Genomic DNA, 27267 nt, shown 5'->3' on the forward strand with positions numbered 1-27267 from the left:
CTAGCTGCCCATGTGACACTGTGTCCCCGGCTCCCTGTTCAGCCACCTCCCCCACCCGGTGTGTGTTTGAGTGTGCTAATGTACCTGAGAATCCCTCCCAAGCCTCCTTGGAGACCTGGGAAATGTTCAGGCTGGCAGGGACTGACTCCAGGGACAGTGTAATGATCCTGCTCTCCTGATCTTTATTGTCCTGCTCTGTCAGCAGCAGGACCTGGCTCTGTCTCCTCCGGCCCGGAAGCAGCTTTGGTTCCTCCCCCCCAGGATTTGGTGGAGCTCTTTGTAGTAGGGGCAGATGTGGGGTCCTGCCCCTGAGCGCCCCCTCTAGTCTGTCACCCTCACATACCCCTGACCGAGTTCCTTCACCTTGGCCTGGACCTGTTCCGTGGTCCGGGCAGGGTGACCTTGCTCCATCAGGGATGTGGCCACGTGGGTGAAAATCTCAGCATTTTGCGGCTTGGCTCTGAGTTCTTGGAGCGATTCCTCACCCCACAGTTCAAGAAGGGTTGCAATTTCTGCTGATCACCAGGCTGCCCGGGGGGGGGGGGGAGGGGGAGGGGCTGGGAACACCATGGCTGCTCCCTGTCAGGGCCAGGAGGGTCTCAGGCACCTACTTGCTCCACCATCCGTGCTGACAAAGCTATGCGGCCAGGCAGCTGGCTGTGGGCAAGTGCTGTGCAGGGTGTCTGCCTCTTTAAGAGGGGCCAGCAGACAGGAACAAGAGAGTTGTGATTGCCTGCTCTAGAGTGCCCGAATGGCTACCTGTATTTTTCCCTGGAGGCCAATTTTTGCACAAAACCCCCCTGCAGAGCATCCACACTTGTCTTTTTGTGCAAAAACTCTTGTGCAAAAAGGAGTTATTCCTCATGGGGGAGGAATAACTCTACTGCAAGAAGCCCTCTCTTCGGTTGGTTTTCTTGCGCAAAAGCGCATTTGAGGTGTGGATGCTCCACCAGTTTTTGCGCAAAGACCTTGTAGTGTACATGTAGCCATAGAATACTGCATTCAATTCTGTTTGGCCCATCTAAAAAAAGATATATTAGAACTGGAAAAGGTTATAGAGAAGGGCAAAAAAACTGATTGGGGTATGGAACAACTTCCATAGCAGGAGAAATTAAAGAATGAGACTGTTCAGTTTAGAAAAGAGACAACTAATAGAGAATATGATAGAAATCTATAAAATCAAGAATGACGTGGAGAAAGTGAATAAGGAAGTGTTATTTATCCCTTCACATTATTAATTTCATCCTGTGACTCCTGATTCTTTTGTTAATCAGGTTTAAAACAAATGAGGAAGTACTTCACACAGCCGACATCGTTGCCAAGAGATGTTGTGAAAAACAAAAGTATAACTGGGCATGAAAAAAAATTGGATAAATTCATGGAAGATAGGCATTGATGGACCTATTAGCCAAGATGGCCAGGCACACCTCATACTCTGGGTGTCCCTAAACTTCTGACTGCCAGAAGATGGAATTGGATGACAAGGGAGGAATCAGTCCAAATTGCCCTGTTCTCTTCATCTCCTCTGAAGCATCTGGCACTGACCCCTATCAGAAGATATAATACTGGGCTAGATAGATCTTCGGTCTGACCAAAGTATGGTTGTTCTTATGTCAGCTAGAGAGGATGAATCCCAGAGGAGCAAGGCAGGCTAACAGATGATGGTTCTTGATGAATAGGATTGGGAAAACCTGTGCTATTCTCCAACAAGGGCCAAAATAAAGAGTTAACATAATGACAAATTGTTACGATCTCATAGCTCTCAATCAGCATAGTATTTCATACCGTACAGGACAGATGCTGAAGCAATCAAACTAGCCTTTCAATATGTTATTGGAAAAATGGGGCTCCACAATGTAGTTGTCTGCAAATTTGGTAGTGCTGTCTGAATTCAAAGTCTATGTTCCCCTGAGCCAATTGCTCATCAGGATTATCTCAATAGGGCCTGATTACACAAACAGACAAACAATTCTCTCCTGGAATACATTTTTGCCATGTTTCGCTGAGAGAAGAGGAAAAAAATACTTCACATGGAAACATTTTAAAATCCAACAGTCTGATGTCATCAAGTGCTTTTAGATACAGGCCCACAAAAGGCAATGCAGTCAGGCTGATTAAAATCACAAAGCATCATTGTACTGTTAGCCTGTGTGGTTTATTCTATTATCTCCAGTGACACCCAATGGAAATAAAGCGACAGTTCATGTGCTGCCCTGTGATTCTCTGTGTAGCTTGAAAATTTATATCCTTTGCAAAGAAAAGGTGGTCCAGTAAAACATATTGCCTCACCCACTTTGTCTTCGGTATCTGAAAAACATGGAATAGTCTGACAAGTCAATAGTACCACCTACAAAAAATAGCAAAAAATATAGAACTGAAAATGACTGCCACTGTTTGACATACCATGTTTCCAAATTTATGGTCTGATTGAACAAAATGTATGGGGTATTTCAAAAAATAAAATTTTGTTACTGTTTAATTTCTGTTAAAATTATGACAATAATTTGTTAAATTCAGATATGTGCTTAGCACAGCATCAAACAAAAAATTAAGACAGTTGGAAAATAAAGAGCTGACAGTGCAAAGGGGCAAACCTATCTGTCAGTCTGTGTGCCGAGGCACTAAATATCTAGCATTATGGTTGGTCTTTTTATTTACAGCATGTTTTATCTAAATTACCTAATTATTAAAATAGTCACAATAAATGAATAAAAGAAGTGAATAGGATGACTATGGGAACATCAGGTAAGGCAACCAAATGACATCAAAAGCTAAGTATCAGGCACCTGCAGCCTACTCGATTAGCCTCATTTACCACGGACACTTTGACAGGTTTTTTTCCCTTCCTTTCTTTCTCCTCCCCCACTCCTCTAATTTTCTGATTTATATTTCAAACCCTGTGCAATTCTTGCTCCATATTTGTCATCTGAAATAGTGGGTTGTGCCCACAAAAACTCATGATACTATTTATATATTTTTGTTAAGTCTCTCAGGTGCTACAGGATCATTGTTTTTTAATTTTTTATAACAGAGCAAGTTTTCAAAAATTGTATCTAAAAGCAAAGGTAATGGCATAAAAGCTACATTCACATGAGAATGGCATGTTAATGGCCAAGGAAGATGTCATGAAATCTCTGGGGCAGGACTTGGAAAATTGGACCTGTATATAGTATAAATTACTTCCTGCCTTAGCAATCCATCCACTGACTTTGATCTTTATCTATTCAGGTTTAGCACCCTGTCTCCTGATACTTTATGTATAGAGGTAGGCGGGTGGGCAACAGAGCATCTTTCTCTTCCGTCCCCCTCCCTCACCTTCCCTTCTCCTATTTATTTTGAGTTTTCTTATCCTCTAGTCATAACTCCGGTCATCTGAAGAAGTGGGCTGTGCCCAAGAAAGCTCATGATACCATCTACATGTTTTGTTAGCTTTTAAAGAAAGTGAGGGAGAACAAGTAAAATATGCCTTTGGTTAGCATGATTCCAAATTATGTTGCAATCTTAAAACCATCTTTTATATTTTAAACGAGATCATAACCTATAAAAACATATAGCTAAATTGAAGCAGAAGCCCAACTGAACTGCAGATATATTCGTCTTTAACATATCTAGCAAGAATAGCCCTTGTTAGGTAAAACATTTGATTTACATAGGAAAAAGGAAGGTGTGTCTCAAGAGGCAAATAAGTGTTGAACCACAGGCAGCATTAATTCACTTTCTTCATAGAAAGCACTAAAATATAAATTACATGATTTATAATAGTTACGTGCTTTAGACACCGAGGAAGGATTAAAAAGCTGTTTTAGAATTACTTCAGTAAACTATAATGTATTTCTTAAACTCAGAAGCACAAATAGATTATTCTCATTATACAGGACCCCCAAGTTTTAGGATAAAGAAAATCCTTACCCTCGCTGAATGACAAAAAGAAGCATTTGTTGCTTTCAGTTCATTCATATAAATCCTACTGGCAACAAATGAGAAGTCTGTACAGGCAGTCCCCGACTTACGCGGATCCGACTTATGTCGGATCCGCACTTACAAACGGGGCTTTCTCGCCCCGGAGGTCGAGGTGGCGGATTGCTACCTGCGAGCTCTGGGACGAGAAAGCCCCGTTCGTAAGCTGCTCCGGTGCCCCTGGTCTGCTGGAGACCATCTCCAGCAGACCAGGGGCACCGGGCGGGTTCCCGCGCTTCTGAGGCTTTGCCAGAGCAAAGCCTCAGAAGCGCGGGAACCCGCCGCGGCTGCCGCTTCAGTCCCGCTGCGGCTCTGCTCCCCGTGTCCCTGGTCTGCTGGGGGGGGGCGGGGGGGGCGCAGCTAGTGTGGCGCCCCCCCCCCCCCCCCCCCCCAGCAGACCAGGCTTTTGTTTTGGACCCTGGGGCAGAGCAGCTGGGGCGCTGCCGATTGGTCCTGCAGCGCCGCTCTGGGCACTACTGGACCAACCCGGCAGCACCCCAGCTGCTCTGCCCCAGGTCCTGATTCAGCCGCTGCTGGTCAGTTTCAGCAGCGGCTGAATCAGGATGCCTGGGGCAGAGCAGATGGGGTGCTGCTGGGTTGGTCCAGTAGCACCGAGGAGCGGCGCTACTGGAGCAACCCAGCAGCACCCCAGCTGCTCTGCCCCAGGCGTCCCCAAGTCAGCTTCTGCTGAAACTGACCAGCGCTGACTACAGGAAGCCCGAGGCAGAGTTGCTCTGCCCCGGGCTCCCTGGAATCAGCTGCTGATCAGTTTCAGCAGCAGCTGACTTGGGGACGCCTGGGGTTCTTAAGTTGATTCTGTATGTAAGTCAGAACTGGTGGTCAGTTTCAGCAGCGGCTGAATCTGGATGCCAGTTCCGACTTACATACAGATTCAACTTAAGAACAAACCTACAGTCCCTATCTTGTACGTAACCCGGGGACTGCCTGTACTTAGATGAAGTCAATATCTTACTCAAAAATTACAAAATGATTTTAAAGACATAGAACACATACAACTATAGGGCCAAATTCTGCCCTTAAATATATCTTCAAAATACCAATTCAATTAAAAGTATGTTACATGCAAATCCGAGGACAAAATTCCAGAGAAAATTAGTTGCACTAATAACTCCGTTATTCCAATAATCAATCAATGCCAAATGCTGAGAATTGGGTTTCAATTAATAGTATTTTAAATAATTTACCTCTCAATTTTTGGTGTGAAGAGGGGAAAGAAAAAAAATGCTCCATAACACATGTGGGTAAAAAGCAGTTAAACAAATTAAAAAGTTAGAACCAGATGATTTCTAGAATTTAAAATGAATGGTAGAAGAAAGACAGAAAAGCACTGTATTTAACTTAGGAAATATTTAATTTAGTAATTAAAAAAAGATCCAAAGACTCCTTATTGAAATGACATGGTCAAGTTGCTACCATAAGGTATGCTACTTATTTTTTTAAAAGTTTAAAAAGTCATATCTGCAAGTGCTCAATGCTGCCATGACAATTCTGAGTTTTCTTTTTCATTAATCAAAACGTACAGATTGTCACAGTCAGAATCAAAAGTAAAAAATTTAATGTATGATTAAATATATAACAAAAAATCTGGTTCACTTTTTTTAATGAAGCTGTGTGTAGTTTACTGTCACAATATGCAAAATCAAGAGAATTAATTTACAGTGTCATATTTTACTCTCTATACCTGTTTTACCAAACCTTTAAAGTTAATTATCTAATTTGATACTAAACAATAACCACTAACTTTTCTCTAGAACTACAAAACTACTTTACGGGACTGATCAAATATGGTACATAATGCAAAGAAAAACTTAAAATACTTATCAAATGTATCAGAAAAAGAAAAATTTATCACTCAGAAATGCAGTTCCATTTGCTGCCTTGCAGGATTGAGACCAAAGTACTTGCAAGACATTGCGGACCCTCAGATCCCAGGGAGTTGAACATAGAATGCAAAGAGCATTTTGCAAGATAGATCCCTTAGTTCTTCAATTCCAAAAATCAATTGGAGAAAAAAATCAATTGTGTTTTTAAGTGGGTAGAAAGCACTAACAAGATAAATCTCTTATACATTTTCATGTTTGATAAAAAGTTATAAAAGCCAGAATGTAAGAGAAAAATTATTGTAACTCTGAATAAGTTACATCATTGTATAAATAACCTGATTCTATTGTTTGCACATTTCTCTGTGGTACTTTTAAAACTCACTCATTTGGAGTGAGCCTAATATTGCCAAAAACAACATGGTGCTGGTATATGCCATATTCTGAATCTGCTCCCTAATTATATCAAAGATGAAAAGAGAAACTATTTAGAATACACTGATTTTTCCTTTTTCTTCCTTCAGCCAGAATGAAATATAATGTCATACTAGAACAAATAAGCAATTCAACCAGTCTCTTCCATCTGTTTTTCAAGGTCAGAGCATTACTTTCAAGTTTGTCCATACCCGAATCTGAGTTTCCGGAGAGCAACATCAAGTTCTACTCTTCTAACAGACAAGTTTAACTCTGAGTAGAGTCTTAAAGTCTCATCTATATAACCTACGTAGAGTAGTGAACACTAATTCAGATTTGTAAGTGGTATTCAGTGCTAGCTTTGTATTCTCTCAGTTTGTGCATACATTACAAATACAAATATGTGAAATTATTTAGTGGGAGAAATATAAGTTACAAGGTGAAATGCTTTAGTGAGGGAAGTACAGTTCTTTGGTGAGCATGGACACAATACATGGAATCTGCTTCTTTGCATGAAAATCTGGATGGTTTGAATACGAACTATACTCTGCAACCTTGCGATTTACACGTGTTAATATCTGCATAAGCTCAAGTTTCTTTGCATGCTGTTTCAGCATTAAACATAGTGACTGAATAAACCAGGAGCCTTCTGATGAGTTTCGCCAAGAGTAATAACCTACAGAAGAAAAAAAACTATTAAATAAAATACACTTAATTGGTCCAATGTATGTTCTGCAAAATGTGACTAGCAGTCAGGAAAAAATAGTTTGTTTTCAAGAGTAATTTTCTATCAAGAGTTAAATAATCAAATAAAAGTTTAAAAATAAATAACTCTAGCTTGTTACTTAAATAATCACAATATAACATCAACAGACATGACCACTGTGACCCCAAATTCCAGCACAAAGCGTTAGTTCAGATTGCGAAGCCCTGACTTCCTTTACAAGTTCAGACAAACCCTACGTAAAGGAAGAGTCAAAGCTGGGACATCCCTCTTTCACCACCCAATGATGTAAATGCAGCAGTTTCTATTTAATTCTTTATTTCTGCAAATAATCTATACCCTGCCACTGAAATTGTAAATGGCTTCAGATGAGTTACAGTACTAAGTCTCATATGGACAATGTGAAGAATTTGGAGACCCTCTTCACAATCACTATTTCTAGGCTGTGCAGGTACAGCAATGCCTCATTTAACATGTGCCCGCTTAACACGTTTTCATGATTGCACGATTTTTTTATAGGGAACGTTTTTTGAATTACACAACTGTCCCCGGAATAACACGATTTCCCCAGCCGGCCTGTTGCCGGCTGGTGTGAGGGACTTCCCCCACCTCCCTGCAAAGCAGCGGAGGATTCGCCGCTCACCGTGCCATTCCCTGTTGACTCCCCCTCGCTGGACGCCTTGTCCCCTCTCCTTCTCCCCCACCTGCATGCCAGAGGCTGGGTTTCCCCAGCCGGCCCGTCGCCGGTGGCTGTGCAGGGCTTCCCCCATCTCCCTGCAAAGCGGCGGAGGGTTTGCCACTCGCTGCGCCATTCCCCAGTAAACCCCCTCACCGAACGCAGTGCAGTCCCGGCAGACCTGTCACAGGAGTATACTCCCAACCCAATCCTCCTCCCCTCCGCTCTCCTCTCTTTCGCTTTCCCAGAGCCAAACACCTCCCCTTCCTGCTGTAACCCAGTCCCCTTCCTCCCCCAACCTTATGTCCGGGTCCCAACAGACACCACCACTTGAAACGCAACCCCCACCTTTTCCATTATTTTCAATGGGAAAATTGACCCCGCATAACACGTTTTCACGTAACATGATCATTTTCTGAAACATATCTATAGTGTTAAATGAGGATTTACTGTACCACAAATGAGGATAGAATCGATACCCGAGAAGAAACTTAACTGTCAGGTATTCCTGATGGCATCTCAAATAGTAATATACTCATTGTTTCTCACCACAATTTATTTGCATAGACCCATTTAAGTGGGCACACAGTACTACGCAAATTAATGTTTGAATTTGGAGGATTTGACAGTGAAAAAGAAAACCTTAACATTCAATTTGTTGTAGGAATGAGCATTTCAAGCTCTACCTCACTTTGTACATAAGCACAAGAAAGTGAAAAATGAAAGGCAATGGGAATTGCTTTATAAAAGAATAAAATAATGTATTCAACCTTCTTCAAATCAAATATAATATTAATACAAACAAATATCTATGGATTTTAGCAATGAAGAATTTTTTCATGAGCTGCTCTTACCTGGGGCAGTAGAATATGCATATAGGAAGTCGGCTTCTACAGGTATTTTCTGACATGTGCTTTCCTCTGATCTACTGTCTGTCTCAATGCCAGAATCTAATTCTGTCCCTCTACAAGCCTGAGAGAAGGGAGGGGAAACAAATTAAACAAACAGTAAAGGTTAGCAATAAACACCACCGTGGTATTCAGTTATTTCAAACTTTGTGAAGAACAATTAAATGAACTATGAAAATAAAGATTCCTAATACTTCACTTTTTTACGGATGTTTAAATGCCAAATATGACAACTGGAGTTAAGGTAGCTGAATGCATCAATTTAGTTTCACTACATTATGGGTTTATTAATTCCAAATTTTGGTTTTGCATCTAAGAGCCTATTGAAATTCTGACTGATGTTCATCTGCCTACTTACATAAAGCTAGAAAGTGCCACCTTTACTCAAGAAGAACAGTATCTTACTCTGGAAATAGTTCCTTTGAAATCAATATATGCAGCATACAATTTTGAGCTTTGCTTCGGTATCTAATGGAAAAATTGCATTATTCAAGTACGTACCGGCTCAGATGTGCTTTACCTGAAAGAAGAAGAGTTTTGGTTTTCCTGCCAGACTCTTGCACCTGTCTCCTCTGAACAAGCCTGTTAATATTTTCAATTCAAGAGGACCATCTGTACCATAGATTAATCCATCTTCACCATGGCTTAACAACACACACACAAAACTGCTTTGATTGCTGTGATCATCTTTAGCAACTTGAAAAAAATAAGAGAAATAATTGGTTTTTGAAACTTCCCATATTATAGAAAAGTTTTGTTTATTATGTTAACAAGGATCTTGTTTGGCAATATTGGGTTCAGCCATCACTTCATAATAACCAAAATGAAACTGTGGCATGTGAGAGAGAGTGTGAACGTAGTACAGTGTTATCCAGCATGCCTGGGGATTAGGTCATGCCAGTTTTCTAAAAATTCCAAGTATGCGGGGGGGGGGGGGGGGAAAGCTGTGCGGGGCCTACGGGGAGAGGGGAGCGGAGCAGGGGCCGGGATATAGCCTGCTGGGGGGGCAGGATGTGGCCTAATGGGGGGGGGGGGGGGCGGAAGCCAGGGGGCAGAGGTGCGGGGAGGCTGGGCTGCCAGGAGCTGCAGGGGGTTGACCTGCTGGGGAGAAGGCCAGGAGGCATGGGGCGGGGGTGCCGGAAGCCCACAAGCTGTGGCGGTGCCGGGCTGCGGCCTGGCATCAGGAGGCCAGAGCAGCCGTTCACCACTTCCCCAGGTATGTGCTCCATGCACATCTGGCAGAAGCGGGGAGGAGAGAGCATCTGAGGAGCGGCTTGGCTTAAAGCACCAGTTACTTTTACTTTTTTTTTTTTTTTTTTTTTTTTGCTTTTAACAAGTTTTTTCCCAGCTCGGAAATTTGCCGGTTTCTAAAGTTTTCCGGCGAGTTAAGTGCCAGATAGCACAGGTTTTACTGTACTCATGAAAGATGCCAGATGAGAGTCATGAAGACCTTTGTGTATACACACAGTGAGAGTGGCACACACAAACATGCAGGTCAGCCATTGTGCCTCACCTGGTCAGTTTCTCATGTGACAATGAGAAACTGACCAGAGCAAACATTAGAAGTAGACTACTTTGTTGGCTGCTGTGGACTAGGGATGTGGCTGACTAGTCTATTATACAATAAGCAAATGCTTATCAAACAGTCGACACTCTAGTCAACTAGTCATTTTCCCTCCCATTGCTGCCTCTATAAGAGACAGCAGGGGGAGGGGGGAAGAAATGAGGGGGTGCATCAAAGTTGCAGTGCCTCGTGGAGTGTGGAACCAGACCCCAGGCTCCACGTGGCACTACCGCTTTGAAATTCCACATTCAGCCCAAGGTCTGCTGGAGAGTCCCAGCTGACCTTGGGCGCCACATGGAACTGCTGCTTTAAAACGCCGCGTGCAGCCTGACGCCGTGTTCCTCATGGCGTTTTAAAGCGGTAGTGCTGCACAGAGCTCAGGACTAGCCGGAGACTCCCCGGGATTTCTGTGGTGGACCCCGGGCTTTATGCGGTGCTGCTGCTTTGAAACACTGCTGGGAGCATAGGGCCAGAGGAGGACTGCTTGAGTACCCCACTGGTCCCGTGCTCCCCACAGCACTTTCACCTTTGAAATGTGGCAACAGCCGCAGGGCTGTTGGTACACTTCAAAGGTGGAAGCATCCTTATCAATTAATTGATTAGTCAATGCAAATTGCATTGACTATTCGATTAGCCGATTAATCAAAATTTTACATCCCTATTCTGGACACCTAATTTCTACGGGTGTTGCTTGCCTGGCTGCTCCTTATATTCCCAACAGCCAAGACAAGTTCTGAGGATCTGTCCCTTTAAAATCTCATGCATTGTTTAGAGGAGCAGTTCCGAAAGTCATTAGTACTGCACACTGGATCTCTCTGATCCGGCACCCTCAGGAACTGACCAGTTGTGGGTGAGGGATTTTGCCAGACATGGGAAGTCATTTCTGCTCCAGCCTGCTGCCAGCCCCAACAGGCTTCTCAGCTCCCCCAGAAAAAAAGTACAAATCACAACTCTTGCAATATTGGGGTTCTTGGGTTTGATCATGCATGGTACTGAGCCATCTGGAACAATCCAGCAAAGCACATGATTCACTTTAAGTAGTTTATTGATTATGTATAGCTATGCACATGCTTCAGTGCATCTACAATGTTCCACTTTAAGAAGTACTGAACGCTTATTCTTTTACTTAAAATTTTGACATTTATAATTTTAGAAAAAGATTATATATCTATCTTAATATAGACCACTGATACCACTTACCATTTTGCAAGATGTCCACCATTTGCTTACATGTACGATCATTGTTAAGGTTGACTTTATATCCCAAAGTCATAAAAGTATCTCTGATATGTGCAGCATCTGCATCAGTACCTGACCGGAATGCCATTCCTTTGGATATGAAAAGAAGAATCATTTTAACAATGTAAAAAACCACAGTATTCCTGATGTGTGACGTCAGAGCCAAATTCTGTTTAGTTACTACAGAATAAGTCTACTCTAGACCAACTCCATTGAAGCAAATACTCCAGATTTACAACAGGATTTGACTCTATGTATTTACCACAAATGAAACAAAGGATTTTTCAAAGAAAAATGGTATTTTATTCTAAATAGATTTTTTTTTTGCAAAGTCTCTGGGACTAAGCAACCACATTAATATCTCGAAAACTGCAAAGGTGAGATACTGGCTATTAAGAGCAGCTTGATAAGTAGAATTTCCTGTATTTGCAATTCTCTTCCCTCCAAACAGATATTTAGGTAATATGAGAATTAGGTAATATGAGAATTTACACACAATTAAACTACAACATTTTTACATTAAAAAAATCTGTCATCTGGTTGCATACTTACGATTGAAGAAAATTAAATTTTACCAGTTTCTTTCAATTAAGAAGAGCTTGAAAAATAAAACAGAAGTATGAACAGTTACCAGTGGCTGGATGGAAGTTCTTATTATTTATTATTATACATATTCCAATTTCTGGATAATCCATTTTGTAACTCTCATCTGACTGTATTCCAGAGTCCATGGATTTGCTAACTGGTAGGCTCTTTCTGTATGGAAACCAGACAATATAACAGATGAGTTTACAAAAAACAACCACCATTCTTAACAAAAGGAAACTTCCAAAATTGATTTATAAGTAGCCTTTTTTCTAATTTTTAATAAGAAATATGGAGAGAGTCTTCTGCAAATAGTGAAAGTGATGATAATTTTCACTACTTGCTCATTAAATATTGTAAGTACATCTATGAGACCAAATCAACTGCTTGATTTTTAAGTCACTTAGGCTCCTTATGGGTTCTGGAGTCATACACACAAAACAACTTGCACAATTGCCCAGCATAGCTAGGTGCTAAAGTGTGAAACTGATTGCATACTGTCCTGTCACACATGCAGCCACACAAATGAAAAAAAAAAATCTACTTTTAATCTCTCATGTGTAATAATCCACTATGCAATCTGCAACAATCTTAGGTAAAAATATTTAGACAGAAGTGTGCCTAAATTGAACAAAGGGGGATATAAATATCTAAATTAAGAAAACAGATGGCCATACCAAAAAGCACAGCCAACAAAAAAATTGTATCCTTCAGATTGTATCCTTTCATCCTCAGACACACACACACACACACACACACACACACAACTTCTACTTACATGAATAAATAATAGTTGTGTGTGTATCTGATGACAAAATTGGTGTTATGAGTTTAAACTTAAAATTAATGTATATGTAAAAAAACCTCTATTAACAGAATTCTAAGATTACATAGGTAAGTGCTCAAGAGTTAGGAAATGAAAATTAAAACTTCATGTGCAACCTTAATTCTGTTCCCATGTATATATTAATTACAATACAGTTCATTGCTCTGATCCAGTTTACTGAAATCACATTCTTGCAGTTCGCTCATGTGTAAGCTGTTGCAAGATTGGAGCTTACATGATTATATAACATTCTATTTTTCAAATAATACACAGCCTTTTTAAAAAACAATAGGTACATATGTATACTAGCTCGCAGTTCTGTGTGGTATATATGTATCAGATAGAGACCTTAAAGTAATTTTTATTAATGGCCAGTGGATGTACAAAATTCAAACCATCCCACGCAAACACTAATGTAGAACTTTTATTGTCTGTATGCTTTACAAACTACACAAAAGAGTTCACAAAAAAGAACTGGTTTGAGTCCTGTGCAAAGTTATTCTCAATGGTGAAACTGTTACACGTCTTCTGGATAAAACTGTCAAATCACCAAGCCTATACAGCTTCAAACAGAGAATTTTATGCTTACTGAAAATCCCTTACTCATTGTCCTCATCTACTAAACATTTCAATTACGGTAGCCTCACCTTCATTGCTGTACATCTTAGTGCTATTGCACTTTAACCATATTTGCATGTGCAGAACCTGATTTCAAAACTTGTAAGGCTGCCAAATCCAAACCAATGTTAACTGGAACACTAACAGAAACTATTTGTTAGTTCTTAGGGGTGTAGTGACTCCATGGTTTGTGTTTTTTTCTTCAGTTCCTTGTGCGCGCGCACACACAGTTTCAGTTTTGCAGTAGACAAGATACATTGGGTATGAATTTGATTTTTCAAAAGAGTTATTTACTGGCTTTTCAATATTGAGGAACTAACATTTGGGATATTTATTTTTTGTGTTATTCAAAGTTTCTACATACAATTTTATTAGAGAGCTACTTCTCAGGACATTAAATAAAAAACTTAAAGAAAACTATAAAAACCACACTCACCCTTGGGAACCAAAGAGAGATTTTGTGTCTGCCTCATCTTGACCCAACTGCAGTCCATCTTTCATATTCGCCATTATTGTTCTTATTAACTTGAAAACATAAGAAAATAGAAATGTAAGACACACATTCCTTTTATTCACAATTTAACAATAACTGTTTCCTGTTATGCTATTGCGAAGATATTCAGACAAAATTAGGCAACAGGATAGCAAGACAGACAAAATTCAGTGTTTACAAATTCAAAAGACAGAATTTGGGTAAAAGGTATCTGGATTCTATACAGGCAGTCTCCGAGTTACGTGGATCCAACATATGTCGGATCCGAAGTTACAAACGGGGCTTCTCACACCCCGGAGGACTGGAGCGGCGGGATGCCCAGATGTGCCGTGGTCCCACCGCCCGCGTCCTCCAGAGCGAGAAAAGCTCTGCGTCTCCCTGGTCTGCTGGGGGGGTGTGGCGGGGCACGCAGCTAGTGCGTTTCCCCCCCCCACACACACACACAGCAGACCAGGCTTTTCTTGACGACAACGCCTGGGGTAGAGCAGCTGGGGTGCTGCCGGGTTGGTCCCACAGCGCCGCTCCTCGGTGCTACTGGACCAATCTGGCAGCACCCCAGCTGCTCTGCCCCAGGCGTCCCCAAGTCAGTTGCTGCTGAAACTGACCAGCGGCTGACTACAGGAAGCCCAGGGCAGAGCAACTCTGCCTCGGGCTTCCTGTAGTCAGCCACTGGTCAGTTTCAGCAGCGGCTGAATCTGGACGCCAGTTCTGACTTACACACAAATTCAACTTAAGAACAAACCTACAGTTCCTATCTTGTACGTAACCCGGGGACTGCCTGTATTGATTATACTCACTCAAAACATCAACTCAAATAAGCGATCAAAATAAAGGGATGTAGAAAGAAATGGATAAATAATATTTCTGAAAATTATAATGTTGCTACATAAATGCATGGCACGATTTTACTTTAAATACAGTGTTCGGTTCTGATACCCTCATCTAAAACAAAAAACAAACAAACAAACAAACCACCACCCCACAAGAGAAACAGAAGAGGACCAGAGACTGTCAATAAAAATGATCTGAGACGACTTCTTCCATAGGATAGATCTTAAATTGAAAGCCTCTGAGAGAACATTTTCCTACAGATTGGGTTCAGCACCTGGAACAAGAGGTTCTCATCCTAATGAGCATTCTAGATGCTACGTAACAAATAATTAAAAAAAAAAAGATTAAATAACAAGACAGCATAGAAAACATATCTTGCTTTCAATCATAACACAGGAAAAGGAATTGATGATGAAAATGAGAACTGAATGGCAGCAAGTTTAAAACCAAATAAATATATTTGGGGTGTTTGACAGCATGTAATTGAAGAGTCATGTAACGCCATCAAATTTCAGTGCTTAAACAACTATTTGACAGTCCTCAGAGGTGGGACCGGCAGCCAGTGTGCTATTGGGCCCACTCCCGGGGAGCACCCTGCCACCCCACACTGTTGCCTCTGTATCAGCCTGGGCTTATCAGTTAATCCTGTAGACTACACTTACTCTCTCCCCAACTTGTTGCCTCTGTATCATTCCCGGGGAGCACCCTGCCACCCCACACTGTTGCCTCTGTATCAGCCTGGGTTTATCAGTTAATCCTGTAGACTATACTTACTCTCTCCCCAACTTGTTGCCTCTGTATCAGAGACAGCAGGGAGGGGGAGGGGGAGCAGGAGCCGGTGTTTGTGAGGAGCTGACTTCAAGCATGCTCCCCACAATAACCAGATCCATCTGCACCCTGCCCTGCCACCTCTGATAGAGAGGCAGCAAGGGCGGGCAGGGGGAGGGGGAAAGAAAGTGCATGTAGTCTACAGGATTAACAGATAAACCCAGGCTGATACAGAGGCAGCAGTGCGGGGTGGCTAATGAGAGGCAGCAGTGTGAAAAGTGAGAGGGGCCAGCTTTCAAACAGGATCCCCACATGTGCTGGCTCTGTGGACCCGCCTACCCCCACCCCTTACTCCCTCCTAGAGCGCAGGAGCGGCGGGGCACGGGAGACTGCTGTGAAGCAGCCTCTGTCTGCAGCGAGCCTGGGTCTGCATGGACAGAGGCTGGTCCGTCGGAGCAGCCCCTGTTTATGGGGGTGTCCGAGCTCACCACAGCAGCAGTCCCTGACCGTGGGGTACTCAGACCTGCTGTGGAAAGGGGCTACTAGCACCCCATGCCTCTACTTCTGTATCAGAGGTAACATCACGGGGTGGCAGGCAGATGGTCTACGTTGGGAGCTGGTTTTTAAACTGGCTCCCCTCACAGACCAGTTCACATCTTCCACCCTGAGCTGTGTTTAACCAGTTAACTGATTAAGTGGGACCTAACGTTTAACCAGTTAATTGACTAAGAGGGATCCCAGGCTGGGGACAGCTCCCACCCAGCTGAAGCAGCGGCTCTGAGCCCCTGCCAGAGCAGCTCCTGCCTACGGGGTGCCTGGGTTCGCTGCGAACAAAGTCTATTCTGGACGCTGGAGAAGCCCCTGCCTACAGGGCACCCAGGCCCCCTGTGGATTAGAGCAACATGAGAGCAGCCCCTATACACGGAGGGTCCCTGCAGGTCTGGAGCAGCCCCCTGCCTGTGGCAGGTGGGGAGCTGCTCCAGCACCCACTGATAACCAGTTAACCAGAACCGGTAAGCATTACCAGTTTAAGGTGATGCTTCCTGGTTTACCTTTCACATCCCATTATACAGAGGGCAGGAACATTTATTGTCACAAAGAGAGGACAAAAAAGGGAAAGCTATAAATATAAACTCTCATGCTTCACAGACTAAGCCAGGCATGAAATGAAATGAGTTTGAAAGAAACTTCTTCAATGGGCTGATTATTCTGTATCTGTCCACTGCAAAGATGGTTACATCACCTTCTGAAAAATATGGTAAAACTAGCAGGTGAGGCCTGGCATTGACGGGGCAAAGTCATTTTGCATAGATTACAATGATAGGAAAATTCAAAAAATTAAATATATGTAATAGAATTTTTGTTAATTTGGTTGCAAAAGGGAAGTAAAAGAACAGTTTTAAATTTGTAGGATTTTAACTTCAAACATTATTCTTTTTATTTAAAAATAGGGGGCTGTGCCCCCTGCTCACTATACTCGCCAACCACCTTATCTGGGGACAGGCAGCCCTGGCCCTCTCCCTCGGCCACTAGGCCCCCTGAGGCCAAGCCAACCCTGGCTCTCCCCCATTGCAGCTGCTGGCAGGTTGGGCCAGGCCAAGGTTCTCTCCCTCCGGTTGCCAGAGGGGTTGGGCTTGGTTATGGCTGGCGTGGCTCTCTCCCCCTCTGGCCACTGGGGCTGGTATGAGGCAGGCCCGGCTCCCAGGAGGGGTCAGGCCAAACCTCTGCCCCCACCAAGGATGGTCTGAGGTTGCCCCGGATCTTTCCCTCCCAGGCTCTTGTGGAGGGGTGCTGGAGCTAGGTCACGTCCAGCTTTCTCCTGACTACTGGGGGCGGGGAGGGCTCCAAGGCCGTGCCCAGCTCTCCCCTGGCTGCTGGGAGGAAAGGGGCTGCTTTGGGAGGGGGAATAGGGCCACTTCCAGGTCTCGCCAGGCCCTGAGCTCTCCCCTCAGCCACCAGAGGAGGAGGAGGAGGAGGGCTGAAGCATGGCAGCTGAGCAATAGAAAAAGGGGAGGGAGGAGTCAGGTTGGATGCAGGGTGACATGCTGATGTCACTCTGTTGACCCAGAGGAAAAGGGTGTCTCTCTTTCTCACTCACACTCAATTTGACTCAAACTCGTAAAGCTTCCATTATTGTTTCCATAACTAATCTGAATTATTTTGTGATTTGTAACAGTCAACATTTTCTTTGCACTAAAATGACAGTTGAATAGGTGACTTGGTTTTAATTGTTAGCAAATACTTTATGAACTCTAATCATAATAGTCATGACTATTTTCTGATGAAAAACAAATTTATTCAAACCAGTGTTTCTCAAAGTGGTATGCAGATCCTCTCTGAGAAAGCTTCTACCAGGCCACTCAGGTTTGTTTACTTACCTGCTCTCCGCAGCCATGGAGCTTCGCAGCTCCCATTGACTACAGTTCACCATTTGCAGCCAAGGGGAGCTGTGGGAAACAATGGCCCAGGTCACATTACTTCCTGAAGCTTTCCTTGGCTGCAAATGGCAAACTGTAGCCAATGGGAGCCGTGAGTCTCCGTGACTGCGGAGCAGGTAAGTAAATAAATTGGAGTGGCCTGGTAGCAGCTCTCTCAGAGTAGTTCTGCAGACCACTGAGAAACACTGGTTTAAATCTTTCACCCTGACTAATCCAGTGTAAAAAGGAGTTCATTCTGCTAATTTAAGTGGTAGGATTGTACTTGCAAAATTTGGTATCTGTAGGTAATTGGGAAGTATGACTATTTTGCACAAACCAATCCACAAACAAACTCTTCAAAATATATAGTAGATGGAAATATATAAAATTTTAAATAGCCAAAGATATTAAGTTGCACGTGCTGCTGATTAGAAAAGATGAAGAAAACCAGCATTCTCTACTTCAGTTCAGTGTAGAGCTGGCAACGTAAGTTTGATCCTTTTGCAGCCATACTGTCGATAATTATCATATGGGTAGCTCTGTAAGGGTATGTCTACACTTGTACCCTCTTTCGAGAGGGATGCAAATGAAGACATTTGAAATTGCAAATGAAGCCGGGATTTAAATATCCCATGCCTCATTTGCATAATCACATTATGGCACTATTTCAAAATAGTGCTATTTCTAAATACAAAACACGGTGTAGATGTGATTATTTCAGAACACCCTTCTTCCAACATAAACTAGTGTGAGGTTACAGCAGCCCCTTTATATCCATGGGTATCCAGATATGTGGATGCAGATATCCACAGCTCAATTTTGAAGCTGTGGATTCAAATTTTGTATATAGAACCCTGCAAATCTGTGGAAGTCCGTTTTATATCCTCAGGTATGCGTATCCACTTAAAAACTGGCTCCCCACAGGCACCAGGCTCCTGCCTGTCCCCTCTTGCTGCCAGATACGGAGGTAGCAAGGGTGGGGGGGGTGGGACACGGAAGAGAAGAGTGCATGTAGAAGAGAAGAGTGCACGGAAGAGAAGAGTGCCCAGGCTTATTGGTTAAGCATGTAGTTAACTATACATTGACATCCCTATCATACAACCTCGCACACATTCCCAAGGCTCTGCCCTGAAGGACCTGTGCAACTCTGGGTAAGTCTGCTAGTGTAATATAATTAACAGAGTAACAATGACTGCTCCAGATAGGAAGAAAATGTGGGGCCTCCAGCAAATAAATTATCTTAAATTAATTCATTCTTACCCACAACTTCATGGTGACTGAAGTCAGATATGTTTGCTCTCCTCCAAAGCCACAAAAACATAATTTAGAAACATCCCAGTTACCACTAAAGCCCATTTGACTTGTCAATAGGGACACAAGTAAATGGGACTTCTGAATTATAACATGACTCAGCGCTTTTAATAATACTGTTAAAAATATGAAAACACTTCGCAAAACTATGTTACAAAATACAAAAATACCATTTGATTTTGACCAAAGACTGATCCCATTGGGGCCATTCCATGGCTCAGCAGTGTTCCAGTGGTAGCTCAGATTTCCCATTTGATGCATTCTATGCTGAGTGGAGATGGCCTGTGCAACTTTGGGATGGTGCAGTGCCAGGAAAAAAAAGTTAAGCTGAGTTATGTGTTGAATGTTTTATTTACTTTTTCTATTTGAACATTAAGTAACTACGATTCACTTACATCATTTTCAAAATGAGACCGGTAGTTTACCTATAATGTTTATGGAATATTTGAGTCTCTTAATAAAACAAATTATCTACACTTGTTTAAAAAAAAAAAAAAAAAACACAACAGAGACCCATCAGCAGACATCTGTTTTGTTGCTGTGCACTCACAGTCAGCAATAATTTTTCTCTTTTCCATAGCACTGATGCCAATACTAAGTAGTAGCAAAACTCTTGGGAGGTCAATGCAGGTTCTCGCTGACTTAGATTACTAAGAATTACCTCATCTTAGCTAATGCAATGATGTCATTTTCTTTCACGGAAAATGCACATTTATCTTGGGAGGGTGATCTCATGCAACAGGGGACAAAAAAGTACGTTTGAGCAATCATGTTTAGAATTAATTATAACTGTTATTCTGCTCTTTGACATTTTTTTCCTGAGTCATAAATATCAGATATATAAAAAGGAAGCATTTTTAAAAAGCTGATGTGATTACTGGCAAAATACAGATCCTTTTTCCTTCGTTTCTGGGCTATTTTCTTTATCATTTAGGATTGTTTGATTTGTTTTATTTTTTTAAAAAATCAGTACTCAAGTGGATAAGCAGCCACAAAAGAGATAAAAGATACAAAAAAAGATACTTTCCCTAGAGCTTACTAATGCGAAAGGAGCAAAAAGAATCAGTTAAAACAGGTCCCAAAATTGCTAGCAAATTACAACATATTACTGCAATAACAGTCTCCCTGCATAAAATATTATTCAAAGAAGATACTTTTTAAATGACACAGATGTTCTAAGTTATTCCTTTTGCTAGGACAATGACAAACTACTAAAATAATTTATTGACTGCAGTCAAAAGACTTATAACAACTGCAAATCCAATCCCTAACATCATCTGGACTTGCTGAAATTACACTCAGTCAGACAATACTTCATTGTAGGACATTAATGTTTTAAAGTAGTGCAATCACTGAGAGGTTTTTTAGCACTACATGTCAACTATGAAACATATGTTAAGAGAAAGTAAGGGAGAATCAGAATATAAATAATATTAACACTTCTTTGACTTGAGAAAGCAAATAACTAAATGGTCTTTTGTTAACCCTGAAATAGACAAACCATAATGGACGAGACAACACATATTCAATATATACCAGCTATGTTATGAAGCAGTCCTCATAGCAAAACAAAATGTCTCAGTATCTTTTTTTCCCCCATCATTAGCGATTTTCTCCAAGTTTACAAATTCCGACTTTACATGTTTATAATGTAAAACCTGGAAATATTCAACTAAGTGATCAAGTAGAATACATTCATGAATGAAATACTGGAATGAACATTACAGGTTGTAATCATAATGCTATTGAAACCTTGATTTGTGATTACTATTGGCTAGGTGAGCTGCTCACTTAACAAGAGACTACAAGCCACTCTAAATACACAATCAGAAAAATGTCTCACAAGCCATTTCTTAGCTTAGAATCCATGAATATCAAGGACAATTTAAAACTGAAAAAAATAACATTACAATATGTACAAATATACTGTAAAATGGTTACATAACTTAAAAGAGCTGCCACCAGAATACTGTTGAAAGACGATGCTTCAATTACTACTGGAAAATATTTTTATTTAAATATTTTACCCCGCCTTTCTATTTAAAATAATCAAGGCAGCTATGTCCATGTCTTGTCCATTATTGGTGGACAAGAAGTGAAAATGAAAGGGATTTGCAACACCATGTCCAGACAATTATGGAGTAGCATGAAAAGTTCTAATGAGAGTCTCACCCAGTCTTCTACACATGGAAAGACAACAATAAATGACATTGGGCCTTGACAGTCAATATTGATCATCAGTGTTCCCTGTAAGCTGGACACTTATGCAGCCACTCTGGAGATTTAAATGCTGCCGAGATGATTACGGAGTGCCCACAGCTAGGTTTTTGTTTCAATGCCTTGGTGCTCATAAAAAAACGTATTCCATACATAAATGGTATAAATCTGCACATGGATGGAAAAGATCAGAGGGAACATTGCTGATCATGCATTTCATTACCCAGAAATAAATATCTTGCCTGATCTCCCAAACCCTAAAGCAGAATTTTTGAAGAATCTCTCATGAATCATTAAGGAAAAGCTTCAAAAAACCCAGCAAGGCTCTAGCTATAGTTCAAAGGTGGAGATGTCCTTATCGACTAATCAAATTCAACTATGTGATTAGTGAATTAATCTAAATGTAGTTTGTATTACATACTTATAGATGAGATGTGTGTGTGCGCGCACGCTGCTACTGTTTAGGGAGCACAGAACATTTAATACAGTGGCTATATTATATTAATTTCTCAGAACTATTTTAAACTACCTATTCAGATTACAATATTAAGGTGGAAATATTTGAGTATTAGGCTATTTTAGAGAGCATGAACAGTAAACAAGTGGACTATGAGCCAGACATTTTTAATGAACCCCAAATATTTTATTTACATGTTATATCATTACTGTTATTTTCACTGGAGTCTAGATCTTGACTATACCTTGACCAAGAAATCTGGACCGTGACAAAAAATAATTGACTACCCCTTATCTCCTGCACAGAAGTGCTTTACCTTTAAGGTAGAGTTCCACTTTGCCTGAGGATGTGATAAAGACCTGTAGAACTGTGTAGAACTTATTGTTGGTCAGGATGAGGCAGTTTCCTATCCAACCAGAGATGGTAAAAAGTCACTGATGAATATTACTATGTGAGAATTTAGCATCAGCAAGGAATCCAAGAGCACTCTTAAACACTCTCTTCCAAGCACTGGGCTCTACTGGTGGCAATTTATGTTGATATATAGTGATTGATAAGTAGAGTTATGTGTCTCCATGTGCCTATTCAAAGGCTTACTGAAGTTAATGGAGTTTATACAGTTGGACTCTAAGTTAATAATTTTACCAGTCACAAAAGTGAAGTTAATACAATCAGTCAATTTCCTTGATGCTACTCTAATCCATTGGGCTGTAGTAAAACTATCAAGAATTATGTCAATTTCATACTGCAACTTGAGAAGCAGCTATAATAAAATCAAGCCTGGAGGCTGATTAGAATAGTAGATAACCTCTTATCTACTACATAGAGTCTTATACTATACTTATTATCAGGGCTCGACAAATCACTGAATCTACTCGCCCATAGCGAGTAAATTTCAGCCGGCCGCCTCCATTCACCAGCAGCACGCGCATGTGCAATGCAGGTCTTGCCTGGCGAGTAGGTTTCGCCACCGTTTGTCATGCCCTGCTTATTACCATAGTATCTGAGCATCTGGTAGAGGCTCTTAGAGTGAGGAGTAGTTCAAATTTCTCAGATACCTATTGGATCACAAGGCAGAGTCCAGTGACAGCAGTCTGGCAGAAATATCATTCTCACTCTTCCTAGTAGGAGAAAGAGTGGTTCTCAAACTTTTGTACTGGTGACTCCTTCCACACACCAAGCCTCTGACTTCAACCATTCTTATAAATTAAAAACACGTTTAAAAATATTTAACACTATTATAAATGCAGGAGGCAAAGCGGGATTTGGGGGCAACACTCTGGTCACCTGAAGAAGTGGGTTGTGCCCACGAAAGCTCATGATACCATCTACATGTTTTGTTAGTCTTTAAAGTGCTACTAGACTTTGTTGCTTAAGTTTTTCCTGTTATGGACTAACTTGGCTACTCCTCTGAAGCACATTATTATTATTTGTACTATGTCAGTGACCGAGCAAATACTAACCTTTTCCTTTTAAAGTGCTAATTCCACACTCTGTTACATGTGGGCAGACCTACCTAAACAGACTGACTCTAATTTCAAGGAGGGATACATGGCTACTTGTGTGTATCAAGATAGGCTTTCCTAAACCTCCAATGCCCCACCTTCCTGCTCTGGAAAAATGAGTTGAGGTACCGTTTTTCATTAAAGATTCTAAAAAAAAAAAGTGGGTAAATGCTGCAGCCAGTTTTCTGTCCTACACTGTAATTTAGTATTACTATATGTTAGTAGAGAGAGGGGAGAGGAGCTTGTTGGCTCCAGGCTCCCTGTGGGGCTTCTACTTTTGAAACATACAAGAGCTCTGTGGGGTTTTCACTTTTGAACTGTAACAAAAGGCAGGATTCTTGCTACAGTTCAATGGCAGAGGTGCCCTTATCAACTAATCGAATAGTTGATGGAAATCCAATTGAGTAATTGATTAGTTCAGGGTGGCCAACCCCATTACAGACAAAGAGCCAAAACAGTGGTGGATACAATGGAAAGAGCAAAGGGAAAGAAGTTGCTGAGCAAAACAAACAAACAAACAAACAAAAAAAGCTGCCTCTTTACCAGCCATGTGTGACCCAAGCTTCCGTCGGCCGGAAAGTTGAGCAAAAAAACCAACAAAAAACAAAAAACCCACAAACCAACCAAACAAAAATGCTGCCTCTTTAAGAGCTGCGTGTGCAGGAACAGTAATTTTTCCTTTGAAGAACCACGGGTTGGCCACCCCTGGATTAGTTCATTAATCTAATTTTAACTTCTGTAGGCCACACAATGCATCTTCCCTTGCACTTGCTCCCAACCCCTGGCTAGACACCCTATTCCCAAGCCTGCTCCTGCACACTACCTACCATCCAGACCTCAAACCCTCACCACCTCCTGCACCTCACCTCCCACCCAGATCCTACACCCCCAATTCCTCTCACTGGCAGCTGTCCCATACACTGAACCCCTCATTTTTTGGCCCAACCCCAGAGCCTGGGGGGAGGGTCCACAAAATCCACTAACTCTGGAACCTCAAAAGAGCAAATCTGGTCTCTGGGAAGCACTGAACATTCAGTCCTCCCTGGCCCTCCCCCTTCCCCAATGGGGCTGGAGCACCAGAGGAATGAAGTATCTCAGTTGGGGGCCACATCAGTGAGGGTTGGGGGATTTTTTGAGGGTTTTTTTTTCTACTCACTTGTGTGGTCCCCAACTGATTTTTCTGTGGGCCGGTGACAATCAATACAAAAAAGGTTTCCTACCCCTGCCATAAAGTAAACATGGGAACCTTTTGTGTTGGACATAAATTAATATTTAACTTTATTTAAAATGACGTTTGGTAAACTACCATGATAAAGTTCAAGTGCTTAATCTGTTTAATAATTTAAATTAATATTTCCTTTCTTACTGGTTAAATTAAACAATTCTCCCTAGCTTCAGCACTAGCAAAATGACTTGTGTGTAATTAACGAGTTTCCATTAGCAATTGGTGATCCATGGAAAGGTTTGCATTGACCTAAGTGGGCCACAAGCCAAAAAGTTTGAAAACCACTGCTATATGTGGACAGTAAAACACCAGAAATATTAGACCTTTAGTTTAATTTATCATTACTATTTCCAAACAAAACCTTAAAGTCAATTCAATTAGTCACTTAGATTTCAACATTTTCCTACAGCACTGTGAAGGAATAGGAAAGACAGAAACGAACACTAGAAAACTGAAAACGGTTGGACTAGTCCAGTGTTTCTCAACCAGTATGAGTACCTTCAGTGGGAGAGAAGTCTGGGGGGTACATCAACACAACTGAAATTTGGAGAAAAATGAATTTTTGTTTTAAGTTTTACAGCATTTTATTATTTTTGTACTTTTTACAATCAAAAATTTAATCACCCGCCTGGCTACGATTAAGTTGTTTAAACAAATATGTTACAATTGTAGAAAAAAAGCGTGTGTCTCTGAAAACTGTAGGTACTGGGGGTACTTATATATATTTTTAAAGGGGGGTATTTTATAAAAAAAGGTTGAGAAACACTGTGGCTACGTCTAGACTGGCATGATTTTCCGCAAATGCTTTTAACGGAAAAGTTTTCCATTAAAAGCATTTGTGGAAAAGAGCGTCTAGATTGGCACGGACGCTTTTCTGCTAAAGCACTTTTTGCGGAAAAGCGTCCGTGCCAATCTAGACGTGCTTTTGCGCAAAAAAGCCCCAATCGCCATTTTCACAATCAGGGCTTTTCTGTGCAAAACTAATCTCAGCTGTCTACACTGGCCCTTTTGCACAAAAGGACTTTTGCCCAAACAGGAGCAGCATAGTATTTCCGCAAGAAGCACTGTTTTCTTATATGAGATCGTCAGTGTTCTTGCGGAAATTCAAGTGGCCAGTGTAGACAGCTGGCAAGTTGCTGGAAAAACTTGCCAGTCTAGACACAGCCTGTGACTCTAGTTGCAGATAAGAGGAAAAGGAAAGCCTCTTGCATTATATTATAAACATTATATTCTTTAATTCCTATTACATCCATATATTAACTTTTACTGTTCCTTACTCTCATCTTTGACACTGTAATGCAGTATGGGTCCGGGCTTGTCTACATTTGGAAATTTCCTGGAATTATTTCAGAACCAGCCCACATGAAATAAGCTAAACTGAAAGGAGCTCCCGGGCTAGTGCCTCGCACAGAAATAACTGACTAATTTTTTCGCGGGAGGTGACTGGCCCAAGCGCACCCCGTTAGCGCATCCTCTCGCTCTGCACAGGCACAGGACACTTCGCACCCCAGAAGCGGCCGCATTTCCGCGGCGGGGGGGGGGGCGGGGGCGGGGGGCTGGGGAAAGGCGCGCGCGAGGAGAGGGGGGGCAGATGCCTCGGGGCAGTGACCCCGGATTGTCTATTGCTCCCACGCACGGGGGCGAGGCGGCGAGGACGAGCCGAGGCCCCTTTTCTGAGCGGGCCGCGGAGTCCCGGGCTCGCTCCGAGCCCGCCCTGGGGAGCGGCGCCGCCCCTGCTCTTTGTTCGCCCCAAGGCGGCGGGGCAGGAACTGCCCGGGCCAAGCGGGGCCGCGCCGCCATGCGAGCAGCCAGGCTCCGGCAACGCGCCCGCCCCCGGCACGGGGACCCCCCCGCTCGATCGCTGCCCGCCGCCCCGCGCCCCACACGGCCGCCGACCTGCCTCCGCCGGCTGCCGCTTCCCCTCGGATCCAGACGCACGCGCGCTGCGGGCGGGTGTCGGTTGGACTCAACTGCGCGCTCAGCTCCGCCCCGGCCCCGCCCAGCTGGGGGAGGGGGCGCGGGGCGGCGGCTGTTTCAAAGGGCGGCCAGGGCGCGCTGAGCTGGCGAGCGTGTCTCTCCCCGCACCCCCAGGTGAGTCGGGCTCGCGCTGTGAAGGGGGAGCGGGGGCTGGTCGCAGGGCGAGGCGGGCAGCCCTTGTGCGGGTGGGGAGGGAAATAGGCGCCGAAATCAGAGCCGGGGTGGGGCTATGAAAGGGGGAGACAAGTGGCCAGACCGGAGCCGCGGAAGTGACCCCGCGCAGAGCGCGGGCTGTTGGGGTTGGGTTGGGGGGGGGGGGTAGAGAAAGGGAAGCCCTGCGCCGCCTCCCGCCAGCTGTGCTCTCCACGCTGCAGAGTAGGCTCTGCAGCTTTTTATTTTCAAAGTTGAATTGCTGCGCTGCCAGGGGAGGAGACTGGCTTTAGTGAAATATTTCACACCCGTCCTCTGAAGGCTCTCCAGGAGTATCAAACCTATCTTTGACGTGACATTAATTCCTTGTCAGTTTACCCAAGGGAAACACGCACAGCTTAATAGCAGCTCAGAAAATTTATTTTAGTTGGTGCTCTGATGGCCTCAGTAGTACCCTGTTCCCTGGAAACCACACTTACAGTGGACTACATCTGTTTTTGCTCTTGTGAAACTAGGATTTAGGTCAGAGGCAATGTTCCCTTCACTTTTCCCACTTGTCTACAG

General features: G+C 42.7%; 2 protein-coding genes across 8 annotated transcripts in view; one reads left to right on the forward strand and one right to left on the reverse strand.

The window, feature by feature from the left end:
* Positions 1-1977: 1977 nt before the first annotated feature.
* CASP3 (caspase 3) lies at positions 1978-26601 on the reverse strand. Of its 4 annotated transcripts, none has more exons than XR_012904261.1 (7): positions 13789-13877; positions 11955-12079; positions 11285-11413; positions 9041-9216; positions 8467-8584; positions 4903-6888; positions 1978-3986 (listed from the first exon to the last, which is right to left on the reverse strand). XR_012904261.1 is itself a non-coding variant. In XM_075930299.1 (7 exons), exons 2-7 carry the CDS (start codon positions 13860-13862, stop codon positions 6662-6664), a joined length of 849 nt encoding a protein of 282 aa, XP_075786414.1. In that variant the 5' UTR covers positions 13863-13877; positions 26477-26601; the 3' UTR covers positions 1978-6661. The 4 variants fall into 4 exon arrangements, 3 of the variants coding, with proteins under 3 accessions (XP_075786414.1, XP_075786413.1, XP_025043220.1); XM_075930299.1 differs by adding an exon at positions 26477-26601 and having other exon boundaries at positions 1978-6888; XM_075930298.1 differs by adding an exon at positions 26473-26598 and having other exon boundaries at positions 1978-6888.
* Positions 26532-27267, forward strand: part of PRIMPOL (primase and DNA directed polymerase) — a 60652-nt gene continuing 59916 nt past the window's right edge. For 2 of the 4 annotated variants that reach the window (XM_075930292.1, XM_075930295.1), the window contains exon 1: positions 26532-26667. The gene's annotated coding sequence lies outside the window, so the exon portion shown is untranslated. The remainder of the gene's footprint in view (positions 26668-27267) is intronic. The other 2 variants (XM_075930294.1, XM_075930293.1) reach the window with 1 other exon arrangement.

The sequence above is a fragment of the Pelodiscus sinensis genome, chromosome 5, assembly GCF_049634645.1.
Source record: "Pelodiscus sinensis isolate JC-2024 chromosome 5, ASM4963464v1, whole genome shotgun sequence".
NCBI lineage: Eukaryota > Metazoa > Chordata > Testudines > Trionychidae > Pelodiscus > Pelodiscus sinensis.

Excerpts from the sequence above, each read along its gene's own strand:
- CASP3 (XM_075930299.1), bottom strand. The coding sequence starts at position 13,862 with ATGGCGAATATGAAAGATGGACTGCAGTTGGGTCAAGATGAGGCAGAC. Across the intron at positions 9,217-11,284 it reads GGTGGACATCTTGCAAAATG|TTGCTAAAGATGATCACAGC; the intron begins GTAAGTGGTATC and ends ATTTTTTTCAAG. Across the intron at positions 8,585-9,040 it reads CAAAACTCTTCTTCTTTCAG|GCTTGTAGAGGGACAGAATT; the intron begins GTAAAGCACATC and ends CCCTTCTCTCAG.